Source organism: Prunus mume, linkage group LG5 (assembly GCF_029339155.1).
Source record: "Prunus mume cultivar Tortuosa linkage group LG5, ASM2933915v1, whole genome shotgun sequence".
NCBI classification, from domain to species: domain Eukaryota; kingdom Viridiplantae; phylum Streptophyta; class Magnoliopsida; order Rosales; family Rosaceae; genus Prunus; species Prunus mume.
Window position 1 is genome coordinate 22,759,119 of NC_142702.1, and position 17,928 is coordinate 22,777,046.

Consider the following 17,928-nt stretch of genomic DNA (forward strand, 5'->3'; position numbering starts at 1 on the left):
TTCTTGTTCGATATTTCAATTTCAGAATAATTGTTCGAGACCGAAGCGCATGATTTTAATTTGTTGCGATATTTGACCAGAAAATTCAGTGCAGTTTGTTGTTTCCCTTTCGTTTTGTTGCATCCTGTTCCAAGATTATATTACAGTTTATATGTATAGGAAATATGTTCTTATATACCATAACTAGAAATATTTACAAACATCCACAAGAATTAAGATACATATTGTCTTGAGTTAACGAAAGGCAAATCACTAGAGACGATTAATTACACAGTGTTTGTGGTGTAGGAGTTTTGTGACATATTGTGCTCGATATTCATTCATGAAATTCTTGTCCACATTTTTTGGAATGGGCTGTCCTTGTGCTATTTTATCCATGTAGAACATGACGAACATGCCGCAATCCAACCTGCAAATGAATACGAGATTAGCTTTTGGTTTTGAATGATTTCAAATTGTAATGAATGGTTGAGTAGACACAATTCTTACGAAGACGAATTTTGTTGAGCACATTCATGTCATCCTCAAATGGAAACTGATATGGATTTTGCAGAATCCAATTTAGAGTGAGTTCTTCATTTGGGGACAAATCAACCTGTGCAGGTGTAGGGGCCTTCTTTTTGCTTCACAAGTTTTGGTATTGTTTTAGTTTCTAAGAACTCTTGTGCTTGTGGTCTGATATATTCTAGCCACCCTTCCACAATATTAACCTGTTTAAAGAAGAAGAAAAAGAGAAAAAGAAATGGTAATCAGTGCATTGCATATTATAGTTTTGGTCTGAAATTAAGCGATCGTATATCTGACTGCATTGCGCCAATGCTTCTGTTTGTGTTTGTGCTTTGAGAAATTAAGACAGTTTCATTCCACTTACAAAATTTTGAGCAATGTCAATACACCTTTCTTCTTTTCTAGATCCCAACGATCTAAGTGGATTGTAGTGTCTCCACTTTCGTTCCATTTTGTGAAATGTGAGAAGTGTAAAGTGGAACTCAGAACTTGAAATGATCGGGAAGAAGAGAACATTGCATTTCCCGAGTTTTTCAAGTAAGTGTTCATACAGGGCCCTATGCCAATTTGGTTCTAGAAAGGTTTGCATGTAAGCCTGCCATCATTGAATGGCAATTTGTTAGTATATATTTTTCGAAAACTGCAGTGCCGTGTCTGTTTAAACAACTTTGAATTTTCAAAATAATTCTTACCCAAGTCCATGTAGACATGTACTGTGGACTATCTGTCTGCATGGGCCCTATTTTCTCCTCCTCTATTTGGATATAGGCCTCAATAACCTGTTTCACATTGATTGGAGAAAAATGGAATTATTAACGGGTAATATAGGTAGCACAAATAAAAAATGCAGTGCAGTGTGTGTTATAGAATTAGTATTTTATACTTACGTTTTGTGACAGTTCCAGGTCCCATACAATATCTTTGATATCATGGTTTGTCACTTTCTCATTATCGAGTCCTGCCCAAAAGCTATCACTTGCGGATTGAATACATGAAATTCACAAGATTAGTTTTAGTTTATTGTAATTAAAAGATGAAAGAGTTGTTCTTTTGGAATAGAGATATTACCTAGGTTGAGTACTTAAGTAGTATTCTTGAATTATGTCCCTGTCCTCCTTTGGAATTTTCTGCCAAACCCTCTTTTGACCCCATCCTAGTTTTTTCTTTGTTGGCTTTTTTTTTCCTTCATCTTCATCATTTGATTCTTGCATACCTACAGGTATTGAATCATGAAGGCTCCTTCCTTTTAGGGGATCAGGAATTGGATTTGTGGCATCGGGCTGAGATGCCTCTTGTGTTAACTGCAGATTGAAAGGAAACTAATTAGAAACTACATTTGATAAAACAGAAACTGCAATGATTCCGCTGCAATGCGATTTCCAAGCATGCAATGCGATTTCTATTTGCTGCAATGAAAAAGCAGCAGCTTGAACTGCAGTAATTGCATACCACCTTCTGATTTTGAGGATCCTCTTGTGTTGATTGCTCCTCGGAAGAGATAATCTTGAATTGTGGTAGTTCTTCATCATCCTTTTTTGCCTTCTTTTTTGGTTTCTTATTTTTTTCGTACACATAGCAAGATGCTTGAAACCTCTTTCTTTCTCTATTCTTCAGCCTTAGTACTCTTGAAGGAACATCAGGTTTTGGAGCATCTTGCTTCTTCTCTTCTTCTTTCTCTTCTTGTTGCTTCTCTTCTTCTTTCTTGTCTTCTTCTTTCTCTTCCTCTTCTTCTTCTTGCTCTTCAACTGGTTGTGTTGGTTGTGTTGTAGGCAGATCCATCTCCATTTCAAAGACTGTTGGGTCTGAGAACAAGCTTTCAATTTCTACCTTGTACTTTTCTTCAATCTCCTTTTTCTTGGCAATCTTCTCCTTGTCAATACAAGTTTCCTTGCCTTCCAATTCTGCAATCCTCCTTTTTAGATTTTGTATTTCCTGCTGAACTGTAGATTCCACTGTCATGGTGGCAGTCAAATATTCTTCATTATCTAATTTCTCTACGTATGTTGCCAACTTTGCTTCCAAATCCTTTGATCTCTTTTCTCCTTGGATAAATATATCCCACAATTCCTTCATTTTCTTCTCACTGTCTTCATTTATTTCATCCTTCCACAGTTGTAATCTTTCTGGGCAAATGAAGGTAGGATCTTGACGTTGGCGAGTTGATTTCGTCTGTCATGGACTTCACCAAGAGGTCTTGAATTGCAAGAGGTTCATTTCCAGCTTCATTCTCAAACATTTTCTTCTTTCCATCCTCTTTAATTCGAGTTTGATCAGATTATCAGGTTTTCCTTGGTCTTACCTTCCTCTGCTTCTCTTTGTTGTCCTTCATCTTCTTTTTTTTTTTCTGCATATTGAAGGAAACTAATTAGAAACTGCACTGCATTGGAGGAAATGGAAACAATGCATAATTCTTTGTTTAGAGATTCTTATACCTTGTCAAGAGGACTCCTCTTCTCTAGTAGTTTTTCTCCTTTTATATGCTTTCAAAATACCCTGTACAATGAGATTGAATGATTCAAAAACTGCATTGGATAAAATACAAACTGCAATGTAGAAAACACAACTGCAATGCACTGTATACAGATTTTAATTACCTTGTCAACAGTGTCTTCCTCTTCCCTGGTAGTTTTTCGCTTTTTAGGAGTTTTAAAAATACCCTGTACAATGAGAATGATTTAGCATGGATTCACATTCAAGATACATTAAAGTAGAACATGCGATAAATTGCATACCTCGATGTCATTCAAGTCCTTTATTTGGTTGAATCTTGTGTGGAGTTCCACAAGACTCCATTTAAGAATGGCAGGAGTTTCTTTCTCCTTGCCCAGGATTGGTTGTATTATGTTTGTCCTCTCACACAGTAGAAACTGCACAGTTCAAAAACAAGATATATCATAAAAAGAAACTACAGAAGAACATGGCGTGAAATGAGCAACATTCAAGAAGCACAGAAACTGCAATGCAGTTTGTCTTTCACTAAAATGCAAAAAAGAGAATACACCAGAAAATATGCATCAACTTGACATGAAATTGAAAGATCAGCATAGCCAAAACAAGAACTGCAAAACATAACAGAAACTCTGAGAAGAACATAGGGTGAAATGAGAAATATTCAAGAAAACAGCTGCAATGCAGTTTGTGGTAACTGCAATGCAGTTTGTCTTTCACTAAAATGCAAAAAAGAGAATACACCAGAAAATATGCATCAACTTGACATGAAATTGAAAGATCAGCATAGCCAAAACAAGAACTGCAAAACATAAACATGAAATTGAAAGATATATCATAAATTAGGTTGGAAACTGCTTAGGATAAAACAGAAACCGCATTGAACTAAAGGAAAACTGCATTGCCTAAAACTCAAAATGCATTGCATAAGCCACTGTTTACTTACCAATATTAGGATAATGCAACCCGAAACAGCTCCTATAGAGCCTTCTCCACCCTTCTTTGCTTTTGCTTTTGCTTTTGCGACCAAGGATTCATTCATGTAGGCTGAAACAGCTCTTGCCCAAGAATAGCATGAAAGTGTGTCTAGATTCACACAATGCTCAAATACTTTCCAATGCAAAGTTGATGAAGCGTTGGCAAAAAGGAATGTCATGCAGAGGTGAACCAATACTAGGCTGACCACCTCCTTGTCGTAGTCAACTTCTTCTTCTTCTTCTTCTTCTTCTTCTTCAGCTTCTTTCTTTTCTTTTCCTTTCTTTGTTTTCTTCTTTTCCTCTGCCTTGGCCTTTTCTTTCTTCGGTTGGTTTGCCAAGGAAATTGTCTTTAGTAATTCTTCTTCTACCTTATTTTTTGATGGTTTTCCCTTTAATCCGAAGTGCCTTATTCTGAAGGTAGAAGTGTACTTATCATTGACAAGTTGGACGGATTTTCCTTCATTTGGCAGTCCTAGAATCTGACTCACAGCATTGCCTGTGATCTTGAATGCTTCGGTGCCAAAGTTGAAGGACTTTGTATCTGGATCAAACTTCTTGAGCAGCTGAACTAAGTCAAGGTCTGACTTATTCATGTTATTCATGTCAATCCTTCGGTTGTAAAACACCTCAATCAAGTTCCAAAATGGGGTGTTCTTGAGAAGCTTCTTCTGCCTTTCATTGAGCTTGTCTTTTACATCCGTAATGATGCTGTTGAAAGCGTTGCAATTGCACCGAAATTGGACATAGTCTGGGTGCTTTGCTTTCCGATCATAGTTTGGCTTTGACTTTGGCTTTGGTTTACTCTTTTGAGCCATCATTTTGAATCTTCGCTTTGGTTGGTTTTGAGCTTCCTCCTTTTGTGGTGACATTTCTTGTGCCATTTGTGATCTGCAACAAGAAGGGATGAAAATACTATTAGGACAAGTAGAGATAAACTACAAGCAAGCAGCCTGTCAATGATTTGTAGAAAGCAATGCTGCTTTGTCTTTCACTAAAATGCAAAAAAGAGAATACACCAGAAAATATGCATCAACTTGACATGAAATTGAAAGAAGAGCATAGCCAAAACAAGAACTGCAAAACATAACAGAAACTCAGAAGAACATGGCGTGAAATGAGCAACATTCAAAAACCTGAAAGCGCAATACAGTTTGTAGTAAGCTCTGTCAATCAGTTTGTGGTAAGCTAAATCAGATTTGTGGTAGAAACTGTGCAGATTTGTCTTTCACTAAAATGCAAAAGAGAATACACCAGAAAATATGCATCAACTTGACATGAAATTGAAAGAAGAGCATAGCCAAACAAAAGCGCAAAACACTAATGAAACTACTGAAGAACATGGCGTGAAATGAGCAACATATCAAGAACCACACAGCTGGCCTGGTTTGGTGCAATGATTTGTAGGATACTAGAAATCTATTTGTGGTAATGCTTCTGTCGATTTGTGGTAGTAAAGCCTGTCATGCAGTTTGTGGTAAGCGCAATGCGTTTGTCTTTCACTAAAATGCAAAAAGAGAATACACTGAAAATATGCATCAACTTGACATGAAATTGAAAGAAGAGCATAGCCAAAACAAATCGCAAAACATAACGAAACTACTAAGAAGAACATGGCGCGAAATGAGCAACATTCAAGAAGCAAACCTGAAGCGCAATGCGCTTTGTGGTTCACTAATACACGATTTGTAGGTAGAAAGCTGCAATGCAATGCGCTGTTTGTCTTTCACTAAAATGCAAAAAAGAGAATACACCGGAAAATATGCATCAACTTGACATGAAATTGAAAGAAGAGCATAGCCAAAAACAAGAACCTGCAAAACATAATAGAAACTACAGAAGAACATGGCGCGAAATGAGCAACATTCAAAAGCTGCTACAATGCGGTTTGTGGTTCACTACAATGCAGTTTGTCTTTCACTGCAATGCAAAAAACAAAATGTACCAGAAAATATGCATCAACTTGACATGAAATTGAAAGATCAGCATAGCCAAAACAAGAACTACAAAACTGCAGGTAGAATGATTCAAAACAAGAACTACAAAACTACAGAACAACATGACGTGAAATGGAAAGAAGTATAAATAATTTAGCAGAAACTACAATGCAGTTTCTTTTGTTGATCAGAAAACAGTTTGATGCTCTTTTTCTTTCTTTTGTAATTTTTCGGTTTTTAGAGGTTTTCAAACCAAAACTAAACCCAAAACCTAAACTACATTGCAGAATGAAGAATGAACAGTAAGTAAAATTTCAGAACCCTAGAATCGAAGGCAAATTTATGTTAGGGGTCATTTTCTTACGATTTTTTCCCCAAGAGAGTGCTAAACCCTTCAATCGTCGTCGTTCTTTGGTGCGTCGGTCGTCGCTAAATCGCCGTTTCAGATTTTGGGGGAATAGGTTGGAACTGCTGAAAGAGAGAATGAAGAATCGGCTTCGATCGTTGGTGGTCTTCGATGATGGTCGCACGAATGGGTTGGTGGTCTTCGATGATCGTTGGTGGTCTTCGATGATCGTTGGTGGTCTGGAGGTTTCTGGAGGTGAAGTTGCAGAGGTTTCTGGAGAGAAGTTGAAACGTCGCGCGAAAGGGTTGTGGATTCAATTTTGGTTTCGGTTGATGTCGTTTTGGTTCAGTTTTGGCTTGATGTCGTTTTTCAATTTTGGTTTTAAAACTAAATACTGAAAATGGCATATGTTGTAATTTTCATATTTTGTAATGGTATTTTTGTTACATTTTGTTTTTTTGCCTTTTGCTAATTAGACTAAATTGTATTTCTTTCTACTAAATTAGTAAACTATATTATGCTTTAAAACTAAAGCTCCCTATTATTTTATATAAAAAAAATTTGTCGAATAATAAATGCACATATTTTATTTGTGTTTTTCTGCTCCCTATTTTTACTAATTGTGGCTTCTGATAAGGAAAGTTTGTATCTAGAAGTTAGTTTTGCTTTGATTCACTCCCTGTTGTAGTTGGACTTATTTGAAGACTTTGACTGGAAAATTGAGCACCAATGTGTGCTGTTTTGAAAATTGCGTGCAAAAGCCATCAACTTTGTAGATTAGCATTGTTAGTTAGGCAAGTGCAATTTTCAAATATCATCATGGCCTATTTGAAGCGAAATGGACATAACCTTGTATATTCCTTTTCCAATACATTACCAACATGTATGGCCTGGAAGCCAACTGGAGCTTTTTTTTTAATTTTTAAAGTCAACAAGTTAGTTAACACAAGAAAATTGGATCAAATAATACCATTATTCTTGTCATTGAGTTCCTACATTCTAGGTTCGACTCTCTTCTCCCAAATATCGCTTCATTTCTACTTCAGGAATTAAAACTGAAAGTGATTTGTGATAAATAAAAAATATGGATCAATCCCAAACATTTATTGTGTTTTATAAAAGGGGCTTAATTTACAAACCAAAACAAGTTATGCAAAGGGAGATTAAGGAGTCTTCAAACTGATTACATATGACACATTTATATGTTCATGAATAAGTATATAAAATATCTAACAGGATTATAGGTCACCACCAAACATTGGGTCATGTTGCATGGTGGAGAATAGATCATCTTCAAGGCAATGAACATTGTTCATGAGAATGCTCAACTGATCTCTGTGTTGTTGCAGCTCAAGACTTGAGATCTTATTGATTCCAATTGGGATCTGAGTTCTTCAATCATCTTCTGCAAATGGAAAATAGCTCAGTGCTGCCATAAACAGGGTCTCTTAGCCTTGCTCTTGCTTCAACACTAGAGCTTTCACTGCATCTTCCCTTCTTGTCTCTTCCACCATCTGATTCCAAAATACAATTGCCATATCTTAGCTGATGTTTAATTAATAATAATTCGAACAGAACTCTGTTCTAAGCATATTCAAGTACCACAGAAACTCACCTGAATCATTTTGATCACATTGCTAGCACCAAAAACTTTATGCACACCAGCAAACTTCTCAATCTCCTCACCTGGGAAATATGGTGCAAGTGAGCAATTTCTGTCACATCTTCGGCGTAGCATCCGGCAAGCTGCGCATGGTTGATGAACCCTACTATGCACTGGTACTACTTGGGTGTCCATGTTTTGTTAGTTCAAGGATGGTTCAAAAGAAGCTCTCAGTTTGTGTATATATATAAGAGAAGAGCAGCTAAAGTTTGCCAAGATGTTGAAAGGAATAATAGGTTGTTAGTTGGGGTGCCAAAATTCAAAGGTTGAGTGCAGGAATGCGGCCACTGAGGGGACAGTTTTGAGCTATAATATGAGGGTTGAAAATTGTGAAACCTCACTGTTGGGACAGTGGACCTAACAGTGAACCCCCAGTGTGGATTTTTCAGATCTTGCAGTTTTGAAGATTAAGTCAGTTTCCAATAAATCAAACTCATATTTGGTGATGTTCAACTTTTTGCTGATCAGTTTGTCTTTTCATTAAATTCTGGAACCACACCAAAGACAGCACCATGTGGTAGAAAATTGTGTTGGCACTTGCTTGGAGCAAGTTTGATTACCATTTTCCAAAGCTCAATTTCCGTGTGGTTTTGGAGGCTTTTATGACTTCTATTGTGGTTTTTGGACTGCAGCTAGACTACAAGCACATAAGAAAGTTCCGTGAGCTTTCATACTTCACACGTGGTAAGTGTCCGAGCAAGGATTTATCTGTGACTTTGAGGCTTCTATTTACGCGGATACACGTGTAGCGTCACTCAAGCCAATACGTTGACAACATATATTATTGAGTGAGGTAGAAGTATGTGTGACCGTTAGAGGCCCGTAATCATTTAAATTACGAATGCAAGGCTTCTATTTCCGATGTGGGATAATACTCTCGACAAATAGTTTGATATGAGGTTTAAATTTCACAATACTTTATTTCCAGAGAGACGAACAGGATACCAAGAACAGTAAGTGCAAACACATGACATAACCGAGAAAAGAGGTTAAATTTCACAAGAGAAGCAATTCCAGGAAACAAGTGAGTGACTAAACAAAGACAGCAAAGTGAAAACCAAGTGGAAATTGAAATCCATTGATATCTACAAAATCTGCCAAATAAATAAAACTTGCAGCAGGGGAAAAAAGAGCTGAGGGAGAGAGTCATATTCTTGGTCAAGTTTTGTGTCCAAAGCCAGCCCACCTCTTCACTCCTTCCTTCTTCGTCCTTTGGTGGGAGTTGGAACCAAGTAGATTTTCAAGTGATTTTCCTTTTCTGTTCCTAGCCCTTCCTGCTTCTTTCAAAAGATCAGCCAGTCTTTTCTTCTCGTCGTCAAAATCTGGATGTGCCGTCCCAAGCTTCTCTTCCCTCACCTTTAGAATGTGCTCTAGCATCTCAATTGCAGCTTCTACTCTGTAATAAGTAACAGAATTTCATGTTCAATGGAGGAACTAAACTAGAGAATTATAGAACTTAAACAGCAATAGTAAGACCCCCTAGAGCAGGATTTACGTAGAATCGAGAATGATTCAATTATAATTTCTAGATTGAAGAACCCTAGAGAAAGTTAACATTTCATTTCCTTTCAACATAGCAGAAAGCACAAACAAAACCCTTACAGCTCACATGAATATCAAAGATCAGTTACCTTCCCATGGCATCATAAGTTGCTGCAAGGTTGCTATATACTCCAAGAGTATCCACGTGACAAAGGCCACACTCCTCCTCCAGAATCTCCCTTGCTTCTTCAAAAAGCCGAGCAGCCTCATCTAATTTGTACAGCTGCACACTAGCCAATCCCATCTGGTTCAGCACAATACCAAAATGTGCTGATTTCCTCTCCCCACTGGCCCGAAGCTTTGATATAGCACTATTAAAGGACCTCCAGGCCTCCCCATACCTCCTAACCATATAGAACATAACACCCATCTGCGCTTCTATTCCCGCAATAGTGCTCCGCTGTGCAGGGGTGTCCTCTAATAACTTCATTGCCTTCTGCAAGAGATTTAGCGCCTCCTCAGGCTCATTGACAAGCTTCGTAGATGGCTGAGATTTCAGTCAACCCGCTTAGCAATTTCCTCAGATATGATTCCAGGCAAAGGTTTCGAGTGTATATCCTCAACAGCGTTCTCGCAGTAGGATTTGGACTCTCTTAGCTTGCCTGTCTTTGTAATACAAGTCAGCCAAGCGAATAAAAACTGATGCTACAGAAGGGTGGTTTTCACCCCTTGTGGATTTGAACACTGTAAGTGCTTTCTGGTAGGAAAAAACCGCCTCATCAAAGCGGCAAAGAGACAAGTAAATGTCACCAATGCCCATGTCGATAGCAGCAACCTCATTGTCTTGCCCATTGGCAATCATAATCATGCTTGCAAGAACAAGGTGCTCGAGTGCTGATTCATAATCTCCCTTTGCCTCATAGATGAGAGCCATGAGACGCCGGTCAGCAGCCTCTTCGACAGACGCAGGTGAGCTATGCTCCCTTCGAATTTCAAGAGTCTTCTTGCAGTAGTTCTCTGCCTCATCAAATTGCATTACCTGGACATGGGCCTCTGCTAGGTACCTGCCATTCATTTCCAATGCCATTTCACACACAATGCAATGCAGTTACGTTAGTGTTTCCAGCACCCTTCTATAATTTTTCGGGTATTTTCACTCATATTATTTTTCACCAAAATATTTTTGAAGCCTCAATGATCAAAGAATGAAATGCGGTTACTTAGCAACCAAACCAGAAATGCGGTAGTTTGAAAATACATGAGAAATTACAAATGACTTGTTTCATAATCAAAATTTGTAACTAATCAAGTGTGCTCAAAATCCGCCATTGTTTTCAACAAACCTCATCAACCAAATCCATTTTTAATTAGTATTATTAAATTAACAATTTTAGCTAATTATTTTTAAATTAACATTTTTTAACCCACATCCCAATGCAACAACTAAATCCACCCAAACCCAAATAATCAGAGAAACATGTGGGCCCCAACATCAGTACCAGTCTATCATTTTTCCTACCCAAAAAAAGGGCGCATTTTAGCATTAAAATGAGCCTATTGAGCTGAGAAAATAGAGCTCATACCTGCAAGTCTCTGCAACTCTCGGATCCGACCCGCCCAGAGTCTCCCTTTGGATCTTCAAACCCGACTCGTAACATAAAATGGACTGCTCAAGCTGTCCTAGCATCGAACACGTGTCACCCAGCTGCATGTACCCGGAGAACTTAGCAAGCGCATGGTCCGGCCCGTTTTCCGGATCCGAGACCTCAATTGCCCGCTCCAAAACCCGAACAGCCTCCTCAAACCTGCCCAAACTACAGTATATCGCGGCCACAACGTGCAAGCTCATAGCGAGGTTCAGACCCGGACCCGAACACCTCTCGAATGACTTGGAAGCCCGAATGGCGTAGTCCAACGCCTTGTTCGGGCTCTCGCCGGACCCGAAAGTATCCCGGGCGAGCTTTAACAAGAACGGACCCAGATCCGGGTTGTCGAGCGAAGTCTCATCGACGGGTTGCGTTTTTCTGGAGGCTTTCGGTCGTGAGGTGGAAGGTGACGGGGTTTTGGTACCATTGAAGTGCTGTATTTTACGGGTCGGGTCGGGCACGAAAATGGTCTGGGATGGTGTTTTGGGTGAGGCTAAGCCAGGCATGACTGAGAAATCAGATACCCAGAATTCAATCTGCTAAATTCAATCTAAAATTCGATATAATATAAAAAACTCACAACAGAATTGGCAAAACGGAACCAAATACCCGCGCAATTTAACAAATGTGGTGAGAAATCAGCGACGGCAATGACCAATTTAAATTGGGTTTTCTGCTATATTTTGCAGAGAAGCTCATGATAAAGGTGCAGTGTTGCAGAGAGAGAGAGAGAGAGAGAGTAATGAGAGAGAGAGAGAATGTGCGTGTCGGGTAGAGGAGGGAATTAATGGTGGTGGTGGTGGTGGGGATGGAGGGTTGCGTGGAAGAGACTCGTAATGATGAAGGAATTGTGCTTTAACTTGATGACAAGCTTCAACACGAAAAAGGGGACCAGCAGAGATACGAAATCCATTTTTCAGTATTTTTCTTCTTTTCCACTGCCTTACACGCTGTCCTTCTTTGCTTTGCTTCGTCTGTAATGTTCCCTCTACAGACTGGAGAAAGAAAGAGTTGAAGGCTGGAAAAACTGATTTGGTTGCTTTGTTTTTTTTACATATAAAGGTCAAAAGTTACAAATGCTACTTGGTGGTTTGCCACGTCTGTAAATAAATCTTATTTTCACCAATTGAATTGCGTTTCTAAGTATTTTTATATTTTTTTTATATTTTTTATATTTTTTTATTTTTAAATAATTTCTTTTTAAGTCTTATTTTGTATAATATATAGGGAGTTTACACTAATATCATGAAAATAGGAGTGAAATTATATATATAAAAAAACCACATAGAATCTTTAGTTTAACACACCCAAAACTCATTTATTACATAAGAAATTAGTGTTTAAGTTTTTATAAATTACATGATCGTTGATCAACTTAAAAAAGAAGACCAACACAAAACACTTAAATTGCACCCAAAACAAGCTCAACCCAATTTTATAAAAAAACTCAAACAATTCATTACAAACAAAAGGTCTTGAAAATCGTAGTTTAATTAACATGTCATGTTAATTAATGATTGTAATGTTCTACACCTTTATTATCATGTTGATTAATTGTTGTAATGTTCCAGTTTAGGATAATAACACTGCTATGTCATGTTGATTAATTACTATAATGTTCCAGTGTATGGTAATAACATTGCTAGTTTCCTATAACATCCTATTTCTAATGCATGTTTACTCTTGTAATGTTCTAGTATATGGTAATAACACTGCTAGTTTCCAATGATATCCTAATTCTAATGTATGTCTACCCATGTAATGTTCCAGTCTAGGGTAATAACATTGCTAGTTTACTATCGTGTTGATTAATGGCTCTAATGTTCCAATTTAGGATAATAATATTGCTAGTTTATTGTCATGTTGATTAATGGTTGTAATGTTCCAGTTTATGGTAATAACAATACTAGTTTCATATGACATCTTGTTTCTATTGCATATCTACTCTTGTAATGTTCCAGTCTTGAGTAATAACACTGCTAGTTTCTTATGACATTATATTTCTAATGCATATCTACCCGTGTAATGTTCTAGTATAGGGTAATAACACTGCTATTTCATATAACATCATTTTTCTAATGCATGTTTACCCCTGTAATGTTCAGTCTAGGGTAATAACACTGCTAGTTTACTGTCATGTTGATTAATGCTTGTCATGTTGCTATTTCTAATACATGTCCACCAAAGAAAAGATGAAGAAAGAACAAACCAGACCAACTCAAAACAAGATAAGCCCAGATTGTTAATATTATTATGTCATATAAGTATATTATTAATACTCTGTCATAAAAGTACATTGTTAATACTCTGTCACAGAAGTACATTGTAAAACAAAAATGAGATTCATAATTGAAATAGTAACAAATGTTGAATCAATCATCAAAACTTAAAATACATTTTGAATATCAACTAAAATCCGAAGAGAAACACATAATTGAAGTAAAAGATCAAAAATCTCAAGTCCAAACCAAATAACGACGACAATAACAACAACGACGATATGGCGAAAGAGGAGTAGAGCTCGAAGATGAGGAGTGGAGCTAAGAGCATCTGATCAAGGTTTGTTCAAGGTCTTGAACAATTCGAAAAAAGAAAAAATCAATAGAAGCACGATTTTAGAACAATAAATCGAATGTGAAATATTGAAAATTGTAGATTAAATATGAATAATATAGTTGGACCTGAGAGTGAGCTTTAATGGAAGCTCCTCTTGTTACAACACCAGAGAAAACACTAGCGAGAAAGGAGAAAATAAATCTGATTTGGTTTTTTGGTAGATTTTTTTTTTTTGTTGGCAGGTCTGGTTTTTTGGCATAACTGATTTTCCTCTCTTAAATCCATAATACAAGGACAATATAGGTATTTAACACACACAAATAAACTAAAAAACAACTATTAAATTTAAAAAAAAAGAGTTTCACTAAAACACCCAAAATGGAAGCTGAAATTATAAAAAAAACCCAACACCCAAAACACTTCTTTATAAACACCCCTAAAATTCATCATTACACACACTCAAAACTCATTTATAAACACACCCAAAAAATATACAATTGTTGACTTTGGGGTTGATTTTAGGTGTGTTTCTATGTTTAAATAGTGTTTGAGTTTTTTTATAAATACATGTCTAGGATTGAGTTTATTTATAAATTTGTATTAAAAAAAATTGATAGCTGTCAATTTTTGGGTGTGTTCATAGTTTTTAAATGGTGTAGGGTTTCTTTATAAAACTATGTCTAAAATTGGGTATATAGCTAAATTTCTATAATATATATATACACACACAGAGAGCTTCCATTGAGAGATCCCTCAAATAAACTTATTTGAGGGACACCCCTTGTAGGTCCCACTCCGGATTGTATTTTACTAATCCAAACCGTCTATTTTGTAGATACTCATTCAAAGATCATCTCTATAAAAAATTACTTGAATCCGATATCATGTGACCACTCATTTGAGTTATTGAAATTTTAGTACTTTCTTTAAGTACTGTATTCATTGATTTTGTAAGACACAATTGGATGTCGAAACGATTTCCAATTTGTCTAATTTTTTGTAAAAATGATCTATGAATGAAGACCTAAAAAATAAATGGCTTGGATCATTGGAAAAAAAAAAATTGTAGGGTACCCTAAATGGCGTCCCTTAATAAAATTATTTGATGGATCCCTCAACAGAAGAGGACTGTATATATATATATATATATATATATAAGAGAAACAACCATAACACGATCAACTCGGTTGTAACACTCTGACTCTATTTAATTTTCCAATTCAAAAGGTTAAAATTAAATTAACTATGAAATTACGAAACTACCCTTGGGGTAGGATATTTCGGTCATTTTCTTGTCCGGATGGATTTTGGGACCACAAGTGGTTTGGTTGCGTAGGTGGTTTTGAGATGAATTCGTGGACATGTGGTAGGCTTGAATCAGAGTTATGACGAAGTTTTGGCGATCAAATTACTTTCGGTGGCAAAATCGTAAATAATTCGAAAAGGGTATTTGTAAAAATCAGATTTTTCAATTTCATTTCATTTTTTTCCCTCTCTCTTTCTCGTGCGTCTTTTCTCTCTCTCCATGAACTCTCTCCCCGTCACTTTGTTCACCCGAGCGGAAAAATCCACCTACCACCACTTGGCCACCTCGGCGCTCGAGGCCGGTCCCAAAGCCGTCTCACGTCGGTCAAGACCCACGGTTTTCCTCATTGAAAAACCGATTCGGTAAGCGAGGTTCATTGGTTTTTCTCCCAATTTTCACCACGACGGCGCAGCGATTTCCGGCCAGATTTTCCTTGAGCTTGGTATGTTTCGAACCCTCTCTGTATGCTCTAGCTGTTTTTGGGGTAGGTTTGGATCGATTTTGAGTTTGGAAAACAGATTTGAAACCTAGGTTTTTGGCCAGATTTCAAAGTGAAATTCCGGCCAGTTGCCGTCCAAATTGGACCTTCCCGTAATTGAATGAAGTGATCCTTGCCTCGAGTAGTATCTAGGGTAGGAAGGGTGAGCAGTGGTGTGAAGTTTTTCCGTCGTCGGAATTTCTTTGCACACCGCTTCTTTGCCAGCGCGTGTGGCGGCGCGTGGACAAGTGTGGTGGAGCTGCAAATTGTTCTAGTGTGATCCTTAGGTTGTCACGAGCGCGTAGGATTTCGCGGATCTCGATTTTGAGGTCATTTGACTATCGAACGGATTATCGCATATTGTGCGCAATCCGGGTTCGATATGTACCGACCGTTGGATCGTTTTCAAATTGCAGTATGTTACCATAGAATACATTTTTCCTCGTATTCATTGAAAACTCGGGAAGTTAGGGTTTTATTTTAACATTCCGTTTCGAAACGCTTGTTGTTAATCACATTTCGTATTCAATCGGTACTCAGACCAGCATACGTAGTAAGGCGGGACCTCTCAGGGTCAACCTGTGTGAGACTACTTGTGAGTGGACTTTTCTTTCAAACTTCAGCATGACTTTATTTATGAAAAATATGACATATTACTTTATTTGGTTTATTGACTTTGGTATATATTTGAATATGAAATTCGTGGTTTTCATAAAGTTTTGATAATATGTTTAAGTTTTGAGAAGATATACACATATGGTTATATGTGGGGTACTTGGGAGGTTGATATGAGTTTATGTAAAGGTGTGATTATTTGATATAATTGTTTAGAGTGCTTTAAGCACTATCCTATGTACCCTCCCAGGATGCGAAAGCGTGATTACTGATCTGGATACATGGAATTATTTGAGTTCGAGGACATCACTGGATACACTTGGAATTATTTGAGTTCAGGACATCCTTGAAGGGATGTTCTTTGTGGACCACTGGATTTGGGGTAGTCTGCGCGTAGAACCAGTATTTCAGCGTACATGCTTTGACCGTGTCGGTTTATGCGTCTTTGGTGAGAGTTTGTTCCCACTTGGACGGCTCGTTCCCTAGACACATGGTGCATTGAGGAATGGCTCTGCCATGTGGACTAGTCAAACAATCCCTCGGTTGGATTGTTTCCCCGGTACAACTAAATTATGGTTATATATATATATTCTTATTATTATATGTTGTATTACTAATATATATATATATATATATATATGAGTAATCGGTCGTTCTTATTTCTCGGTAAGGATACTTCCTCGCCGGTTGTACCATTGGGTACGTTTTTGAGAGTTTAATCTCTCGGGACTCCTAAGTTTTGAATGATGGGTTTTGTGAAGTGTGATTCACGGATTTCGGATTTGGTATCCGGTATGATTTTTAGTATATGTTTATATACTGCTATAATGACAGTTTTATTATGCTTCGGTTTCGTTGCATGTGTTTTATAAGGTGGGGGTTATATTATTTTGATTTAATTGAACTGACTTAATTTTCGTCCAGTCACAATTTTCTGTTTTGAGCCCCATTAGTAGCAACTAAGCTCCACGATCGAGCGGACCGGTGCTCTCGAAACTTGAGTTTTCGTAGGGACTCCTTTACATTTTCCTTTGATTAAACTGCACTTACATTTTTTTGAATTTCTTGGATATGCTCTGTATCGTTGAGGTATAAATTGTGAGGCCGCCTTTGTTGTAAATTGTTTTATTGCTTGTAAAGCATGCTTCAGATTAGTTGTTTATAACGTAATTATGAATAGGTTGAAGTTTGGGAATGTTCATTTTACGAGACTCTGCCAAATTTTGGTAGAAAGTCTCGGTCTTTATAAGTGGACCCGGCATCGGGGTGATGTCGGCATTTAAGCGGGGTCCGTCCCGGTTTCAAGGAGATTCGGGGCGAGTCCTATCAATTTGGTTATTAGTTTTGGCAATTTCGCCCTAATCAGAACCCAATTTATACATTGCGCGGTTTATGATTTCTTGGATTCAGAACCCTCTTATTAATAGGCCATCCCAACTTAAGGGTGGGTACAATTTTGGGTCAACCCGATCGTAGTACATTCAATCTGATTATAGTAGTTTCGGTCGAATTAACTTAAAATTAAGCGTACTTTTAAGTTTCGGTTCCAATCACAACACACCCCATATATATTGGTTTATGATTTATTGAATTTAAAACCCACTCATTATTAAGCCAAATCAAACAAACCCAACCATCTTATGACCATATTAGACGATTTGGTCGAGTTTACTCTAAATTGTGCCTATCTTTAAAAATAACAATTCTTATAATTCAATTATAGAAATTGTATGATATTAAAATATGACCGTGCGACATAACCCGTGAACTTATTATAAAACGAGTGAAGGGCAAAAGTTTGTATTTCTAACTTTTACGACAAACAAAGATGAGCGACCAACGTATACGTATAAGTTGCATGCGTGGCATGGCATGCATGGTTCCTTTATGTGATGAATAATTCAATGTGTTGTGCAATTTTCCGAAGCGCGAGCGTTCACAAGGAGAGCACATGACCCACGTGTGAGGGT

At 37.4% G+C, this 17,928-nt stretch overlaps 2 protein-coding genes and 2 pseudogenes across 4 annotated transcripts; all 4 read right to left on the reverse strand.

Annotated features, from left to right (window-relative positions):
- Positions 1–590: 590 nt before the first annotated feature.
- On the reverse strand, positions 591–2,595 carry LOC148917359 (uncharacterized). The gene is made up of 6 exons (XM_089052410.1): positions 1,960–2,595; positions 1,576–1,808; positions 1,395–1,482; positions 1,200–1,286; positions 872–1,102; positions 591–710 (listed from the first exon to the last, which is right to left on the reverse strand). Exons 1-6 carry the CDS (start codon positions 2,578–2,580, stop codon positions 591–593), a joined length of 1,380 nt encoding a protein of 459 aa, XP_088908536.1. The 5' UTR covers positions 2,581–2,595.
- A 348-nt stretch (positions 2,596–2,943) lies between these two features.
- Positions 2,944–4,859, reverse strand: LOC148917360 (uncharacterized). Its single transcript, XM_089052411.1, has 4 exons — positions 3,902–4,859; positions 3,240–3,374; positions 3,102–3,164; positions 2,944–3,000 (listed from the first exon to the last, which is right to left on the reverse strand). The coding sequence occupies exons 1-4, from the start codon at positions 4,811–4,813 to the stop codon at positions 2,944–2,946; spliced, it is 1,167 nt and encodes a 388-aa protein (XP_088908537.1). The 5' UTR covers positions 4,814–4,859.
- A 2,444-nt stretch (positions 4,860–7,303) lies between these two features.
- On the reverse strand, positions 7,304–8,681 carry LOC103332185 (LOB domain-containing protein 1-like; annotated as a pseudogene). Its single transcript, XR_016127055.1, has 2 exons — positions 7,828–8,681; positions 7,304–7,726 (listed from the first exon to the last, which is right to left on the reverse strand). The product of XR_016127055.1 is annotated as an LOB domain-containing protein 1-like (transcript).
- Positions 8,682–8,848: 167 nt separating this feature from the next.
- LOC103332184 (protein KINESIN LIGHT CHAIN-RELATED 1-like) lies at positions 8,849–12,026 on the reverse strand (annotated as a pseudogene). Its single transcript, XR_016127054.1, has 3 exons — positions 10,941–12,026; positions 9,507–10,421; positions 8,849–9,271 (listed from the first exon to the last, which is right to left on the reverse strand). The product of XR_016127054.1 is annotated as a protein KINESIN LIGHT CHAIN-RELATED 1-like (transcript).
- Positions 12,027–17,928: the final 5,902 nt, after the last annotated feature.